This window comes from Syngnathoides biaculeatus, chromosome 6 (assembly GCF_019802595.1).
Source record: "Syngnathoides biaculeatus isolate LvHL_M chromosome 6, ASM1980259v1, whole genome shotgun sequence".
NCBI classification, from domain to species: Eukaryota; Metazoa; Chordata; class Actinopteri; order Syngnathiformes; family Syngnathidae; genus Syngnathoides; species Syngnathoides biaculeatus.
The window spans coordinates 33,945,960-33,961,479 of record NC_084645.1 but is presented as its reverse complement, the minus strand read 5'-3'; the positions used below and the strand labels follow the sequence as shown (position 1 = coordinate 33,961,479).

Below are 15,520 nucleotides of genomic sequence, written 5' to 3'. Positions count from 1 at the left end.
AACAGGAAGCGGAAACACCGGCTCGCGACTCTGATTGGCTCCGACCGGCCCGTTTTGAAAACGTTCTCTCGTTTGAATACAGACGAGGGAGGGAGTAAAAGTCGCGAGCGTTTAACGGAGGGTGCCAGACAAAATGATCAGACAAGGGTAAGTCAAGATGTCGAATTGACAAAGGTGTTACTCACCACAGATAACCCCGATATTTGTAACTGGAGTGTTGTTTGGACATTGACCTGTTTTAGTTGGAATGTTTAGCCTGAGGGCTAGCGATGTAGCATATGACTTTGTTGCCAACCTGCCCAGTAACAGCGGCGTCAGTTGTAATACCTATAAAGTTCAAAGTCATTAAGTATTGTTTTTGTTTTGTTGCAGGAAAAGCAAAACCCCCCGCCGACCGCCTCCCAAAAAAGCAAGCAGCGAGAAAGACCCAGTTGGGGTGAGTGTTAGTTGCCTGTTCAACTCAAAATGTGTCGAGTTGCGATCTGATTTTCACGAGCACGTCGTTCGTCTTTGTGCCCCCCACTCAGGTTTACTGTCGTGTGCGACCTCTCGGCGGTGAAGACGAGCAATGTTGCATCGAGGTGGTCAGCAGCAGCACCATCCAGCTGCACGCACCCGAAGGCTTCAAAACAAACCGCAATGGAGAGTACAAAGAGGTGAATGCATTTGCAACGACGTGTAGGCCCGTGAAGGGCTGCTGCATGTCAGTTACTCACGAAGGGGTGTGAAGATTCAGAGATTAATTGGATTACCATGACACGAGACCAGCATTTTAAAACAGATCTTTAAAAGACTTACAGCTGTATCACTATTATTTCGATTGATGAATATTTAGAGTTGATAATCTTTGATATCAGTAAAAATGGCAAATTTCTGTCCAACTTGTAAATACTGGGAAACTGAATGTCTATATTTAGGCATGACCTTTTTTTTGTTAAATGTGAGTTTCAAACATAATCATGATCTTTCTAAGGGATTCACGATAAAATTTCTTTCCACCCATAACTTGCTACAAAGAGAACGATATAATTTTTTATCACTTTGTATCAAGGGCCTTCAACAAATTCCAGGCCAAAGACCTCCTGTATAGTATAACCTCCCTTGTGTGTGTGTGTGTGTGTGGTGTGTGTGTGTGTGTGTGTGTATGTATATATATATATATATATATATATGGCTGATCAATCGTGCTACCGTGTATTTAAAGATACTAAAATCTGTGGCCGAGCAAAGCGTGAGAGTGTTTAGCCACTCGACGTGCGTCTTTTGTAGATGTGTGGTCCCATTGGCCCCACCAAACGAAGGAGGGTTGTTGTGTGTTGTGTTGTTAGGTAAAATTGTAGATGTTCTAAATTGTACGGTCAGTGAACGCTGGAGAGGAAAATGGATCAAAGCAGGGCTCTGTTGGATTACGCTCCCACACAAGTCCCCTGCTTCATAGGACATTGGGTCTTGCTGAACACTGCGCTCCGAGGACACTAAATGTTTGTGTTGATAGCAAATTCAGTAAGTGCTGGTGATCATATGCAAATTGATTTTGATATTGACTCTTTGGTGTCGTACATAAACGACTTTGGTTGAGATATTCATGAATCCAACAACAGCCGCTGAGCTCCACACCACTGCTGTTACTAGTATAATTTTTTTCCGTATCAAACCGATCAGTTTGATGTCAATTTTTCCCCCCTTAATATCAACTGATAATTATCGGTCACTTTAGATGTGGTGCATCATTAATTTTTACCCTATTTTCAACGTTGGTATCATTGGAAAGTTGGTGCGGGGCTTCTAGCTGATCCATCCCATAATTGCTACAGCCGTCTGATTTTTGGAAACAGTATCTGCTAGTCAATGCTATGACATGCTCCAAAAAGCATTGGTTCTTATGTGTGCCTTTGTGTCAGGCTTCTTCTATTAAGTACTTGAACGTCTGAGGAAACCAGTGCATAAAGCGATGCCAGCTTCAAGCGGACAAGTGAGAGACGGCAGGGAGAACTTGTAAAACAACAACTTGGAAAAATATTATTTCTATTGTCCATTGCACATATTGCAGTATCGTATGCAATATTGCCTACATACACTTATCTCACTAACAACCTGACTGTGGACACACCAAGAGAGAGGAAATAGTTCCCGAAAGGATTGTCAATTCAGTGATTTTGTTTGCTGACGCACTGTTTTTAGTTCGTATTTTCATTCTCCTCGGCAATTTTTCTAAAAAGCGCCAAGGGAGTTTATTTCCTGCTAATAAACTGCTAACATGAGCGGAATTTCTGTTTGAATTGTTTTCTGTATGACAACGAAAAGTGGGCTCGGCGGTAAGCAATCACAGTCAGTTGCACTAAACTTCGTCAAAGCAGTGATGTCCATTTCTAGGTTGAGAATTTTGTACGTTTTTGGAACTTTTGACCCCAAGTTTGTTCTTCTAAGCCAGGGGTGTCAAACGTATTTTTGTCGAGAGCCACATTTTAGTTACGGTTTGCCTCAGAGGGCCGTTATGAATGTGAAACCATAAAAATCTTGAATCGCACCATCATATTTACACATGAAATTTAAAAAAAAAATCAGAAATCACTGATAATGGGCTTTTCAACTATTGTTGATGTTTGGTATCACAAAAAGGCTTGTAATATCTCAACTTTATCATTTATGATATGACAATTAGAAATTTTAGGAATCATGGAAGTGGACACATGATTTGCCTTTGCGGGCCACATAAAATCATGTAGTCGGCCAGATCTGGCCCCCGGGCCTTGTGTTTGACACCTGTGTTCTCAGCCATCCATAACTTGCTGAGTCTTTCTCTGCCTTACCTCTAACCTACATGAGAAAAGAGCATGAGAAATGATGTGTACATACAGGAATCTTGGATTTATGTATGTGATAATGTCAGTCGTATGAGCACTTTTAATGATCCCAAAGCTATCGTAAAGAAGAGTGTTTGGTCTATTTTATTGGTACAGTATATAGGAGTCATTTTTTTTTCATTTGTGGACCCATGTTCTGAGTTGCTGTAAGAGTAATTGTACATAACCTACTGCTTTCTGTGCTCGTTTTTTTTAAAGATTTGACGTAAGGGTCTGATTGCTTGATAGACATGACAGTTGCAAATCTAAGCATGTCCCTACTTTGAGAGACACTGATGTAGGCTGCTGAATTAAATGTAGAAAAGTACTGCATACTGCCATAAATTACATAAACGTAGTTCACGTCCTCCTGATCAGAAGAAAGATGACTTCTTGTCCGTTATTTGTGCAATTATTCCAGCAAGTTAGGTGATAAACCTAACAATTACCCAGGTCAATTTAAAATCCTCTACTAAAATTGTTGGCCTATGTCTATCTTCTTCACTTCACAGACACAGTACTCCTTCCAAAAAGTCTTTGGAGTATTAGTATCTCAAATCGAGTTGTTTGAGAGTGTTGCCAAACCTCTCGTTGATGACCTCATCCATGGAAGAAATGGTAAGAGCACTGGCCATGTTTCAATAATTGCTATCTTAAGTTCATTTTTTTTTTTCTCGGTGCTGTTATTATGTTAAGATTCACTTGAGTCAGGTGTCTCTTTCTCGATGCAGGCCTGCTTTTTACATACGGGGTGACAGGAAGTGGGAAGACATTCACCATGACTGGCTCGCCGGGCCTAGGTGGACTTCTGCCTCGGTCTCTTGACATGCTCTTCAACAGCATCGGGCCCTACCAGGCCAAAAGATTTGTATGGGCCCCTTTCAAACCTCTTTTTAACACAAACATATAATACATCTGACCAAAGTTCAAACTTCCATTAATATGTTTTAAAAGGTCTTTAAGTCCGATGATAAAAATGGCATAGAGGTCCAGAATGAAGTTGATGCCCTCTTGGAGCGGCAAAGGCGAGAAAATGTGTGTGTTCCAAAAGTGGCCTCATCCAGGTGCGATTAAGTCTTGACCATTAACATAAATCTGCTTCAACGTAACTGATGTCAGTTTAACCTGGAATTGTCTGCTTTGACTTCAGACCCAAGTTCGATCCAGAAATTGCTGACATGATTAGGTCGGCAGAGGCCTGTAAAACCGACAATGTCGACGAGGACAGCAGCTACACCGTCTTTGTGTCCTACATCGAAATCTACAATAACTACATCTATGATCTTCTTGAGGAAAACCAGGAGGATGCAATTAGGCCAAAGTGAGCTCCAGGAACTCGAATGATTGAATAGATGTGAAAATTGCCACAACACATAGTGATAGTTACAAAGAGTATCTGAAAGCAGGTGAAAATGTAAAATTGTTGTATTGTATTTTCTTCTTGCTAGGTGGAATGCTGGAGGCACACCTGTGCGTCAGAACACTGAGTTCATGTATGTGACCAGTGAACATGTAGTAACCCAAACTAGAGCAGCCTAGTAGAAAACTTTTTGCTTTGTTGTCCGTACTCAATATTTATGATGCAGGGATTGTATTAAGTTTTCCATGAAAGTTAGCATTCTTGTTGTACATTAGTGCGCAAACTATGGCTCTAAACTTTGCTACTGCTGGATGCATTCACCCATTTGTTGATATTGATGTGCAAAATATTATTCACTGTAAACTTCGTTAATGGGTATACCTCCCGATTCTAATAAGCTGGTTTTATTTTGTTTCCAATTATTAACGTCTGCCTAATGCAGTGCATTTATACAACACTGCAATGAAATCATGAACATAGTTTTGAATTTTATTGACGAGTGCATCAGTAAATCCAAGCATGTTATCTTTTTCAAGGCTAGCTTTGTGACACAGTTAGAGATTGCGCATGTGTCCCTAATTTTGCCAGCGAACCCAGAGGCTTCGGCGAAACCCTTCTCTTAAGTGCATGCGATCAAGCCATATCCAGCAATGGCATCTTTTCTGCCCGATGTCACCACCCTGCTGTTTGTCGTCTTTGTCTTGCCAATCCCTGAATCCCCTTAAAGCTGTTCAAATAATGTCCGCCCGCATCTCCCTCCAGTTTTCTTTTAAACTCTTGTGTCATATGCAATTTGGTGTATTTTGAAACTTAACACCAATTTACCCCACCCCCTCATCCCTGAACATAGACCACCACAGTCTAAAATTCTCAGAGAGGACCAGAACCACAACATGTATGTTGCTGGATGTATGGAGGTTGAAGTCAAATCTGCTGAAGAGGCGTTTCAAGTATTTTGGAAAGGTGAGTAGTAGAAATTTAAGACCAAGGGGGGGAAAAGTGTAAATGTTGGGTATTTCTGCGTTGATGATTTTAGAGTTTTCTGACTTGGTAAATTTGCCCCACGGGGTCGCCTCTGACCAGGAAGTGACCACAGTTAATCTTCTCTCTGAGCGGGCTACGGAAGACTTTGAATATAGATTTTTAAGATACCTCTTCTTAGTAGATCGTTGATAATCCCCCCCCGCCCCCCACTGTGGGATGCCGCTCAGGTCAGAAGAAGAGGAAGGTGGCAAACACCCGGCTGAACCGGGAGTCCAGCCGGTCCCACAGTGTTTTTATCATCAAACTGGCGCAGGCTCCTCTGGATGCAGATGGTGACACCATCCTGCAGGTTAATTGAAGCGATAGCTGTATCAATTGTGATAGGACCAAGAACCGCTTTGACCTTTTACTGCTCTTTTCCCCACTTGACTTATTTTGATGAGAAGAACCAGGTGACCGTCAGTCAGCTGTGTCTGGTGGACTTGGCAGGAAGTGAGCGAACTGGCAGGACGGGGGCGGAGGGCACTCGTATACGTGAAGCAGGTAGGATTTTAAAAGCCTCTTATTTGTAGATTTACCCCAATTTTTATATGAAAAGCAAATAGCTTTTAACTGCGTGTGTTACCTTGCAGGAAACATCAATCAGTCTCTCCTGAACCTGCGAACGTGTATCGAGATTCTGCGAGAGAACCAGTTGTATGGCACAAACAGGGTTGGTGTGGTGTTCAGTCGAAGGGTATTACTCATCCACTTAAGGCCACATCGTGAGTGATTGTATGTTTCTCCACTAGATGGTTCCCTACAGAGATTCCAAGGTCACCCATCTATTCAAAAACTATTTTGATGGAGAAGGCAAAGTCAAAATGATTGTCTGCGTCAACCCAAAGGCAGACGACTACGAAGAAACCTTGGTGAGCTCAATGTGTCTTACCGTTAACGTGCAAATTCCTCCTTTGTTTAACATGGTTTTCCCTACATTTACCAGCTGGTGATGCGCTTCGCAGAGATGACGCAGGAAGTGGAAGTAGCTCGGCCAGTGGACAGAGCCATCTGTGGCTTTACGCCGGGACGGCGCCAGAGAAACCAGGCTTTCAAAGAAGAGTTGTCTCGCAAGTTGCAGGAGCGTGGTGGGCCAATCGACACAGGTAGTGTTGTGCAAGTGGCAAATCAGCCATCACAAAGATGATAATATCCAGTTTGGTTTGACTGTGTCAAACGTAGCAATTGAACTTCTTCTTTTCCTTGCTTGTCCCATTAGGGGTCGTCACAGCGTGTCATCTTTTTCCATCTAAGCCTACCTCGTGCATCTTCCTTTTTAACACTCCCTGTCCTCATTTCCTCCCCCACAACATCCATCAACCTTTTCTTTGGTCTTCTTCCTCGCTCTTTTGCCTGACAGCTCCATCCTCAGCACCTTTCTACCAATGTACTCACTCTCTTGCCTCTGGACATGTCCAAACCATCGAAGTCTGCACTCTCAAAGCTCGTCCCCAAAACATCCAACTTTGGCTGTCCCTCAAATGAGCTAATTTCTAATCCCATCCAACATGATCACTCCGAGCGAGAACCTCAACATTTTCATTTCCGCCACCTCTAGTTCTGCTTCCTGTTGTTTCTTCAGTGCCACCGTCTCTCATCCGTACATCATGGCCTCACCACTTTTTTCTAAACTTTGCCCTTCATTCGAGCGGATATTCTTCTGTCACATAGAACACCAGACACCTTCCGCCAACTGTTCCACCCCGCTTGGACCCGTTTCTTCACTTCCTTACCACCCTCTGTATTGCTGAGCCCAAGTGTTTGCAGTCGTCCACCCTCGTTATCTCTTTTCCCCGTAGTCTCACACTTTCCCCTCCATCCCTCTCATTCACGCGCATATATTCTGTTTTACTTCGGCTCATCTTCATTCCTCTCCTTTCCAGTGCATGCCTCCATCTTTGTAATTGTTCCTCCGTCTGCTCCCTGCTTTCACTGCATATCACAATATCATCTGCGAACATCATGGTCCAAGGGGATTCCAGTCTAACCCCATCTGTCAGCCTATGCATTACCACAGCAAAGAGGAAGGGGCTCAGAGCTCATCCTTAATGCCGTCTCACATCCACCTTATATTCTTCTGACACACCTCACCGCTGCTCTGCAGTCCTCATACATGTCCTGCATTATTCTAACATATTTCTCTGCCACATCAGACTTGCGCATGCAGTGCCACAGTTCCTCTCTTGGTACTCTGTCATAGGCTTTCTCTAGATCCACAAAGACACAATGTACCTCTTTCTGACCTTTTCTGTACTTTTCAATTAGCATCCTCAAGGCAAATAATGGATCTGTGGTACTCTTTCTCGGCATGAAACCATACTGTTTCTTCTTACCCGTGTCTATCCTCCACTACTCTTTCCCATAACCTCACTGTGTGGCTCATCAACTTTATTCCTCTATAGTTGCCACAGCTCTGCAAGTCCCGTTTGTTCTTAAAAATGGGAACTAGCACACTTTTCCTCCATTCTTCAGGCATCTTCTCGCCCACTAGTATTCTGTTGAATAAGTTGGTCAAAAACTTATTCAACAGAATACTAGTGGGCGAGAAAATGCCAAATGTTTGCAAAAAAAAAAAAAAAGAGTTATGTGAATGTGTTGGTGAGATTTGGCACACACAAAAAGCTAAATTGTATTGTGTGATCTTCCCAGACATATCGCCGGTTTTGAATCTGCCAATGCACAGCCTCCCTCCTATCCCTTCCTCCGAAGTTACAGACGCTCACGATGACATCACTCTGCCAAGGCTAATTGAGGCCCTGCAGAACAGACACAGAATCAGACAGACCATGTTAGAAGACTACAACAAAACAGGTGCCTGCTCACCTTTGAGATCTTGTCTTAAAAACCAAACTGTCTTTGCTTATCCCCTTCTTCTTTGTCTTTTAGCCACCACAATGGCATCTCTCCTACAACAGCTTGACAGCAATATTAATTCCAAAGAGAATCTCATTCATGAACAGAACAGCAAGCTCTTGGAAAAAGACAAGGTCATCCAAAGCAATACGGCAGAGATTGAGCGACTGGAGAAAAAAGCAAAGATGCTTGAACATAAAGTGAGTTTATGTCTGTGACTCAAGCCCCCGAGAGCTGTTTTCTCTGACTGAGCTGTTTCCTTTCCTAGATTGACATCCTTCAGAAAACGACCAAAATCTACGAGGACGACAAGCGTTCCCTGCAGCAGGAGTTGGAAACAAGAGCGCAGAGGCTGCAGAGGGAGCTGTCTGAGAAGAGACGCATGGAGCAGCGCATGCACGGCGCGGTCACTGACACGCAGCACAAGTGGGAAAAAGAATGCGTGAGTGTCCTTCTTACACAAAATGTCATTTTCGTTTTGCGAATGCCACACAATTCTGGAGTGATGTCGAGCACCGTTCTCACTGTGCAGGAGCGACGGGTAAATGCAATGCAACAGGAGATGCAGAACAAACTGTGGGTGAAAGACGAGAAGCTGAAGCAGCTTAAAGCCATCGTGACCGAGGGCAAGACACCGGGCCGCCCTGAGCCCCCGCCCCGTCAGACACAACCGAAGCCGCCCCCTAAGGAGGAGCGAGTGCCCCTTCCCACAAAGAGATCAGTCTCGCCCTCACCGACCGTACGTCAAGTTGAGAACGCTTATGTAAAAAGGAGACGTTATTTTTCCTTATTTAGAGCGCTTTCTATATTTTTTTCATAACATTCAAATCATCTTCTGGTAGAAACTTCTCTCAAATTTTAAGCATTTGATTCCACTGCAAAAAACACAAATCTATCCCCCATCCATCCGTTACCTGAGCCGCTTATGCTCACGAGGGTCACATAGTTTTGACTCTAAACATGGGTCCACGTTGCTTCCCTCTGTGATCGAACAGACTTCGACGCCGGTTCGGCCCCTGCACCGACGGTCCCGCTCGGCAGGTGGGGAGAAGTGGGTTGATCATAAGCCCTCCTCTAGCGTGGACCTGGGCACAGTGCTGCAGCCCATCGTCCCCAACGCCATCAAAGTGTCTACACCCAATGAGAAGGTGCTGTCCAAATGCGACAGATACGTGTTGACACACCAGGAAGTTGCCTCCGATGGCGAGATACAGACCCAACTCATTAAGGTAAGCAGTACAAAGATACTTTTAAGATTACCGTAATTTCCGGCCTATAAACCGAGACTTTTTTCCACACACTTTCAACCCTGCAGTTTATGCAGTGATGCAGTTAAATTGTGCATTTTTTTTTCCTAACAGCTGCAAAAGAGCACTCGAGTGGAAAAGGCAAGCGTGAGACCAGTGTAATATAAGTGCAGAGGAAGTGACTTTTAACGGTGTGCGTGTGTGGGTTTTTTTTTTTTTTTTTGCCGACCCTTTTAACGCTGCGCTGGTGTTAGCTCTGCTAGCGTGTTGCTGCTGTGTTACTGCCGTGTCTTTGTGATTTTTTTTTTACCGGTATTTTTTTTTTTTTAAAGTGGCCCTGTTAGCGCCACACTAGCGGGTAGCTGCTATGTTACTGCTGCGTTTCAGTGATTTAGGTATGGTTTTTTTTTTTTCGTTTTTTTTTTTTTTTTTTAACTGGTCCTGTTAGTGCTGTGCCACCGTGGAGCTTCCGTGGCTGTTTTCTTTTTTTCTGTTTTTTTTTTTAACCTGCTCTGTGTGTGCTACCATGTTGCTGCTATGTTAACAGTGATGAAAGTCCTCCGGATTTTCCTGGAATTCCATATTTTTAAATTTTTATGAAAATTGCCCCAGAAAATTGAGGAAAAATTGCCTAAAATTAATCCGGATATTATTTGACAACATTGAACGAACATGCGTTTGAGTTCGTTGTTCTGCTTTCACGAACGTAGGAATGTTGAGGCACTAACACTAGTAACAGTAACGCCGCTCCCCTCACATTCTCTCAAGACGTCGCTTATTTTGTGTGGTCTTGACATTAATTTATGTGTTTATTTCATAAACGTTGTTAACTAAACAAGCCTGCTCCAAAACAACAGGTATTCACCCGGAAACAGGAAATGCAAGTTAACCGTAGTGAGGATGGACGGAGCTTGTACGAAAGCGCATGTTCAGAACTGCTTCACGTTATGCGAGCGCATTTACGTCAAAAGTCATCAACATCATGAGCCATGTCAAAGGAAATTCATTTACACCAGGGGTGCTCATTGCATCGATCGTGAGGCAGTGTGACGGCGTAAAAAACAAACCAAAAAAAACATGAGACTATCATCCACCTCGTCGCTTGATTCAAGTGTGGCCAATACGTCGAGCTCATGCACCTAAAGGTGCCTTCTAGCAAGCCGGTCTCCTATTTACGGCAGTCACGTGGTATCGATAGCATGTTGCCACGAACACCGATTATGTTGAACTAAACTTTCAGCATTTTCAAAACATTCCGAGTATAAACCCTTTGTGTTTATTCCTTGACAGGCCAGTGCATTTAACTTTTCTTCAGATAAAGTTTGTCAGATCAAGAATTTTTGTTGATGAAAAATTTAAAATAGCATTTTATATCATGTTTTACTAATATCAGTTGAAATTGGAAATTATAATTTCTGAGTTTTAAATTTTAGTTTTCTAGTTTAGTTATGTATTTGTTTATTTTATTTTTAATTTACAGTTATGTTCTATTAATCTGGTAAATTATTTTAAGGCCATCCCTAATCACACCTGCGACTTTATCTGCGAGCGTGACTGACCACACCAGTACATTTTTCAAATGTGAGTGTGTGTGTGTGTGTGTGTGTGTGTGTGTGTGTGCATATATATATATCTCAAAATATTAAAGGCAACTGATTATAATAGTATTACTAGATCTATATCTGAGATAGTGAGCATTGTGGTCCAGTGTAGCAGTACAATGTGATGTAACAAGTTTGAGAATTAAACGTTAATAGTAATTACTAGAGATCAACTTCTTTGACATGTTTTGCTGTATGGTATAGAAATTCTAGGATATATTTTCGTGTATATTCTATACCTATACTATAATATGTATAATGTGGGGAAAAGGACAATTTTAGATGTCTTTTTACTGAATAGTTCACTTAATTCATTTGTCTTGAGATAAGATGGCATACTTTAATGACAAATGTGAATTTGTGCTATCCAGTGATAAGGGAATGGGGGACAAAAAATTCTGGGCTTGGCCTTTGGAGAACATCTGCTTTTTTTGGTCAGGACTTACAAATTTTACTTCAAATTTTTGTCTGAATTTTGTTCACAGATGTTGCCAGAATGCACCACAACCATCCATTTTTTTTCAAAAATTTCCCAGGGGGCATGCCCCCGGACCTCCCTAGTGCTCGAATTTGTATTTTCAGGAATTTTCACGAAAGTCCACTTTCATCTCTATATACTATATGTATAATGTGGGAAAAAGGACAATTTTAGATGTTTTCTCACTGAATAGTTCACTTAATTCATTTGTCTTGATAAGATGGCATATTTTAAGTATATTTTAATGACAAATGTGATTTTGTGCTATCCAGTGATAGGGGAATGGGGGGCCAAAAAAATCTGGGCTTGGCCCTTGGGGAACTTCTGCCCAATCTTTCGGGTCAAGTCTTAGAAATTTACTTTAAATTTTTGTCTGAATTATGTTCACAGATATCGCCAGAATGCACCACAGCCATCCATTTTTTTTAAAAAAATTTCTCGGGGGGTGGGGCGTGACCCCGGATACCCCTAGTATTCGCATTTGTATTTTCAGGAATTTTCACAAAAGTTACTTTCTTCTCTATGTTAAGCTAAGCTAAGGTATTAAAACTTTGAAAACTCTTTTTGTGTACAGTCTATCTCGTGTTTCAATGTGGGCACTTAAGGCTTTTACACAGGTGCGGCTTATGTATGTACCAAATGGTATTTCCTTTACAAATGTACTGACTGAGGCTTGTAATCAGGTGCGCTCTGTAGGACGGAAATTACGCTACTCATTTTGTTGGGTTTTCTGTGTGTTAACTGTGCCAAGACAAGAAAAAAAACCTAAGGCCACTAGTTCATACATGTTTATGTATGTTCCAGGGAGATGTGATGAAGACCAGAGGAGGAGGGCAGGCTGTCCAGTTCACTGACATCGAGACTTTGAAACAGCAGCTCACCAAAATCGAAGGGTATTCACTTGTTGGACATGATTAACAAAAGTTTTAGCTACTACGTTACTGCCGTTTTATGAATCCCAAATGGCCAGCAGATTGCTCTTTCATTTGCTATCTCCGTGTTGATGTGAGGAGATTCTGTTGGAACTGTGCCCTGTGACACGAGGTGTCACACATGACCTTTTTGGTATGCATACTTGGAACTGTGCATGCACAAAGGGAATACTGAACTCAGTGCTTTTAACGATCAGCGGGGATGAAATGGAACTGCTGAGGTTCCATTTGTTGACTGATTATTTTTGTCTCTAAAGGCGCAAGAGGAAATCTTCAGAAGGAGATAGTGGAGACCAAAAAGGTGGAGCTTCGACCAATGTGGAGACGAGGGTATGATGATCGATGATGGAAACGTATTGATTCTGGAAATTCAGTGAACTGCCAGTATTTGTAAGGGATAGCGACTGGGCCCCAGTGCGAGCAGAGAAAAACACTTTTTATAGTGTTTTCTTAATAAAGAAAATAGACTATAATGTTGTACATTATAAAATTATACTAATGACATAATTAAGTTTGACTGCAATTGTACAACCACTGGTATGTTTGGCTGGGGGCAGTATATAAATATATATATATACCATGTGGAATTTAGCGGCATGAAGAATTGTTTATCTCAAGTGAGTTGAATTCATTGCCACCGTAGAGCAGGGAGTTGTAGCTCAAATTGGAAAAAAAAAAAAAAAAAATCACTTATCTCAGGGATACTCTTATCTCAAGGCAAATACAGTGATGCCTCGGTTCTTGACCACAATGCATTCCAGAAAACGGTTCAAGAAGTGATTTTGTTGAAAAAACGAATCGACGTTCCCCATTACAATGAATAGAAAAAGAAATAATGCGTTCCTAGCCTAAAAAAATAGGCCTTTTAAAGTATTTTGTTTTAGCTTTTCCTGATAATAAACTGCATAGTAAAAATACATGCATAGTTTTAATACTTTATATAATAATGTAAGAAATATATATATTGCTTAAAATGTATGCTAGGCTTGGAGTGCTTTGCCGTATCTGTCGAGACTCGGCCCCAAGCCTTGTTAACTTTTTTATTAATAAATGTGCAGAATAACTTTGAACAAGCAATTTGCCCTCTTTGAAGCCATGATTGGGGGTTAATACGGTAGTCATCGATTAAAAAGAAAAGCAACAGTCACTACCGGGACACGTCTGTGTACAGAGGCTGCGTTATACAGAATAAAAGTGCGCTGGTTGCGCTGCACGCATTATGTCATTTCCGTTTTTTTTCCCCGGGGGGCGTTCGAATTGACAAACAAAGTGCGTCGTGGGTGGGTCAGCTGCTTGTGCCGCGCGCATTATGTTATTTCTGGGTTTTTTTCGGCGGCGTGGGAATTCACAGCAAAGCGCATCTTGGGTCAGCTGGTCTGGCCCCGCACAATATGTTATTTCCGGGTTTTATCGGGGGTGTTCATGTACCGATTTTCATTTGAAAATAGAAGCAAAAAAATCTCTACATTTTCGTTTGTAAACCGATTTGTTCAAAAACGGGGACGTTCGAGAACCGAGGCTTTACTGCACTGTAATAGCCTATAGATGGCGGCAAATTAAAACTGCGTTCCGTTTTTAACTTGTTCTATTTGACTAAACTTTTAAATGTTTGATGGGAAACGGTTAAATGTGACAAACCAAAAAAGAAAAAAAGCAATCACTTTTTCACACCACAGTAAGTCTGACTGCTTCAGACTGATGCAGCGCATTTGTTGGCAACACACTGCATTTCTTACAAACGACTCCCTTTGTATTTGAGCCCTGCAGTGAAAATATGTTTTGGCAAAAAAGTTGTGATGTTCATTCTTCCAGTGTTTGCAATTCTATTAAAAATGATCGGTAAATAGAGGTTTTACTGTATTTATTAAGGGGTGTCTCAAAAAGTGATTTCTCTACAGTGCGCTGTGGGTATGGAGATGAGGGCCGGAGCCACCATGGGACCTGGTCTCGAGCATAATTGCATCACCAAGTAAGCCGCCTCTTGTTTGACTCTGGTTTTATATTGTAATAAATGACCTGAGGACTGATTTGATGTATATTTTGCAGACGCAGAAAACCATGAAAGCAGCAAGTTGACTGCTCCATTGACCATCACTCCCTTCTACTCTCACCTTTTGTGCAATAGTTCACTTTTTTTATCTATACTGATATTTAACATGTGAAGCTTTTATATTGTGTGTACACATCCAAAGCTGTTTATAAAATATTTTTTTGTTGTTTGAACCAACAGACCTTGTGGTATGTAGTTCAGTTTTGCATGGCGTGTCTGTTCAGCTTGTGGTAGTTTCTGCAGTATACATCATAGTCTACACAATGACTTTTTTTTTTTAACTAGAGATTTTTTTTTTCCCCGGGAGAAATTGAACCCTGCAGTATTCTCTGTTCTCAGGAATAAAATTCCTTCCCACCAGCATGTCTTTTGTCATAAGAGGCCTATTGCAATACAGTGAATAACCACTGAGTGGCAGCACAGGACAGCAGTTAAATCTGGACAAAGGTCAAAGGCGTCTATAGTGTCACTATTTTCCATTTGGACAATATTGCAAACAAAAAATGGGGATTTCAGACTGTCGATTTCAGTCATGTAAACTGTATTCTTTACTTAAAGTAAGTGTATCAGCTATAACAAGTACTGACAACTGCATCGGTAGTAATTAAGCTCATTTTTCAAATGTGTTTACATTGGCAAATATAGCGTGGAAGTCCATTCTCCACTTTTCCAAAATCTATATACTGTAAAATCCAGCAAGTATGAGGGCGCACGTACCTCGTACTGTGAACACAAGCTGAAGCTAATCCCAGCTTTGCAGAGACGGTTGAAATCTCATCTGGCTGCGTTTCAATTGGAAAGCGCTGAAGAGTGACTAACATGGAGCCTCTTGGAGAAGGTCAAGAGCCCAGAGCAACCAGCGGCCATTAAATTCACTCCGAGTGCTTTGCTTCTTGACCAGGCTTGCGCCGGCCGCACTATTATGGTTTGCACGTCCTCAATGGCAAGTGGTACGAGCATCATAGAGATGTCATTATGTTTGAGACCCTAATCAACATTACAAGTTTTAAAAGAGACTCTTCAGGCAAATCAGCGAGACCTGCACACAGAGGCCTGCAATGAGCATTCGTGTATGACACTTTCAATAAAATTTCAATGAAATATTTCATAAATGTTTGTATTCTTCTGAAAAC

At 41.8% G+C, this 15,520-nt stretch overlaps 1 protein-coding gene and 1 non-coding gene across 3 annotated transcripts; both read left to right on the top strand.

Annotated features, from left to right (window-relative positions):
• Positions 1–5: 5 nt before the first annotated feature.
• On the top strand, positions 6–14,750 carry kif23 (kinesin family member 23). Of its 2 annotated transcripts, XM_061822243.1 has the most exons (23): positions 6–147; positions 373–436; positions 528–656; positions 3,356–3,461; positions 3,575–3,711; positions 3,798–3,907; positions 3,994–4,164; positions 4,292–4,336; positions 5,054–5,166; positions 5,415–5,536; positions 5,634–5,730; positions 5,820–5,899; positions 5,979–6,098; positions 6,173–6,332; positions 7,876–8,037; positions 8,113–8,279; positions 8,348–8,521; positions 8,612–8,818; positions 9,075–9,308; positions 12,210–12,298; positions 12,595–12,667; positions 14,236–14,306; positions 14,384–14,750. In XM_061822243.1, the coding sequence occupies exons 1-23, from the start codon at positions 134–136 to the stop codon at positions 14,397–14,399; spliced, it is 2,661 nt and encodes an 886-aa protein (XP_061678227.1). In that variant the 5' UTR covers positions 6–133; the 3' UTR covers positions 14,400–14,750. The 2 variants fall into 2 exon arrangements, with proteins under 2 accessions (XP_061678227.1, XP_061678228.1); XM_061822244.1 differs by lacking the exon at positions 4,292–4,336.
• On the top strand, positions 5,222–5,319 carry LOC133502793 (Z30 small nucleolar RNA). The gene has a single exon (XR_009795591.1). It is a non-coding gene; the product is annotated as a Z30 small nucleolar RNA (small nucleolar RNA).
• Positions 14,751–15,520: the final 770 nt, after the last annotated feature.

Coding starts and splice junctions, on each gene's coding strand:
- kif23 (XM_061822243.1), top strand. Junction 4,165..4,291: donor GAGGATGCAATTAGGCCAAA/GTGAGCTCCAGG, acceptor TCTTCTTGCTAG/GTGGAATGCTGGAGGCACAC. Junction 5,167..5,414: donor GTTTCAAGTATTTTGGAAAG/GTGAGTAGTAGA, acceptor GATGCCGCTCAG/GTCAGAAGAAGAGGAAGGTG.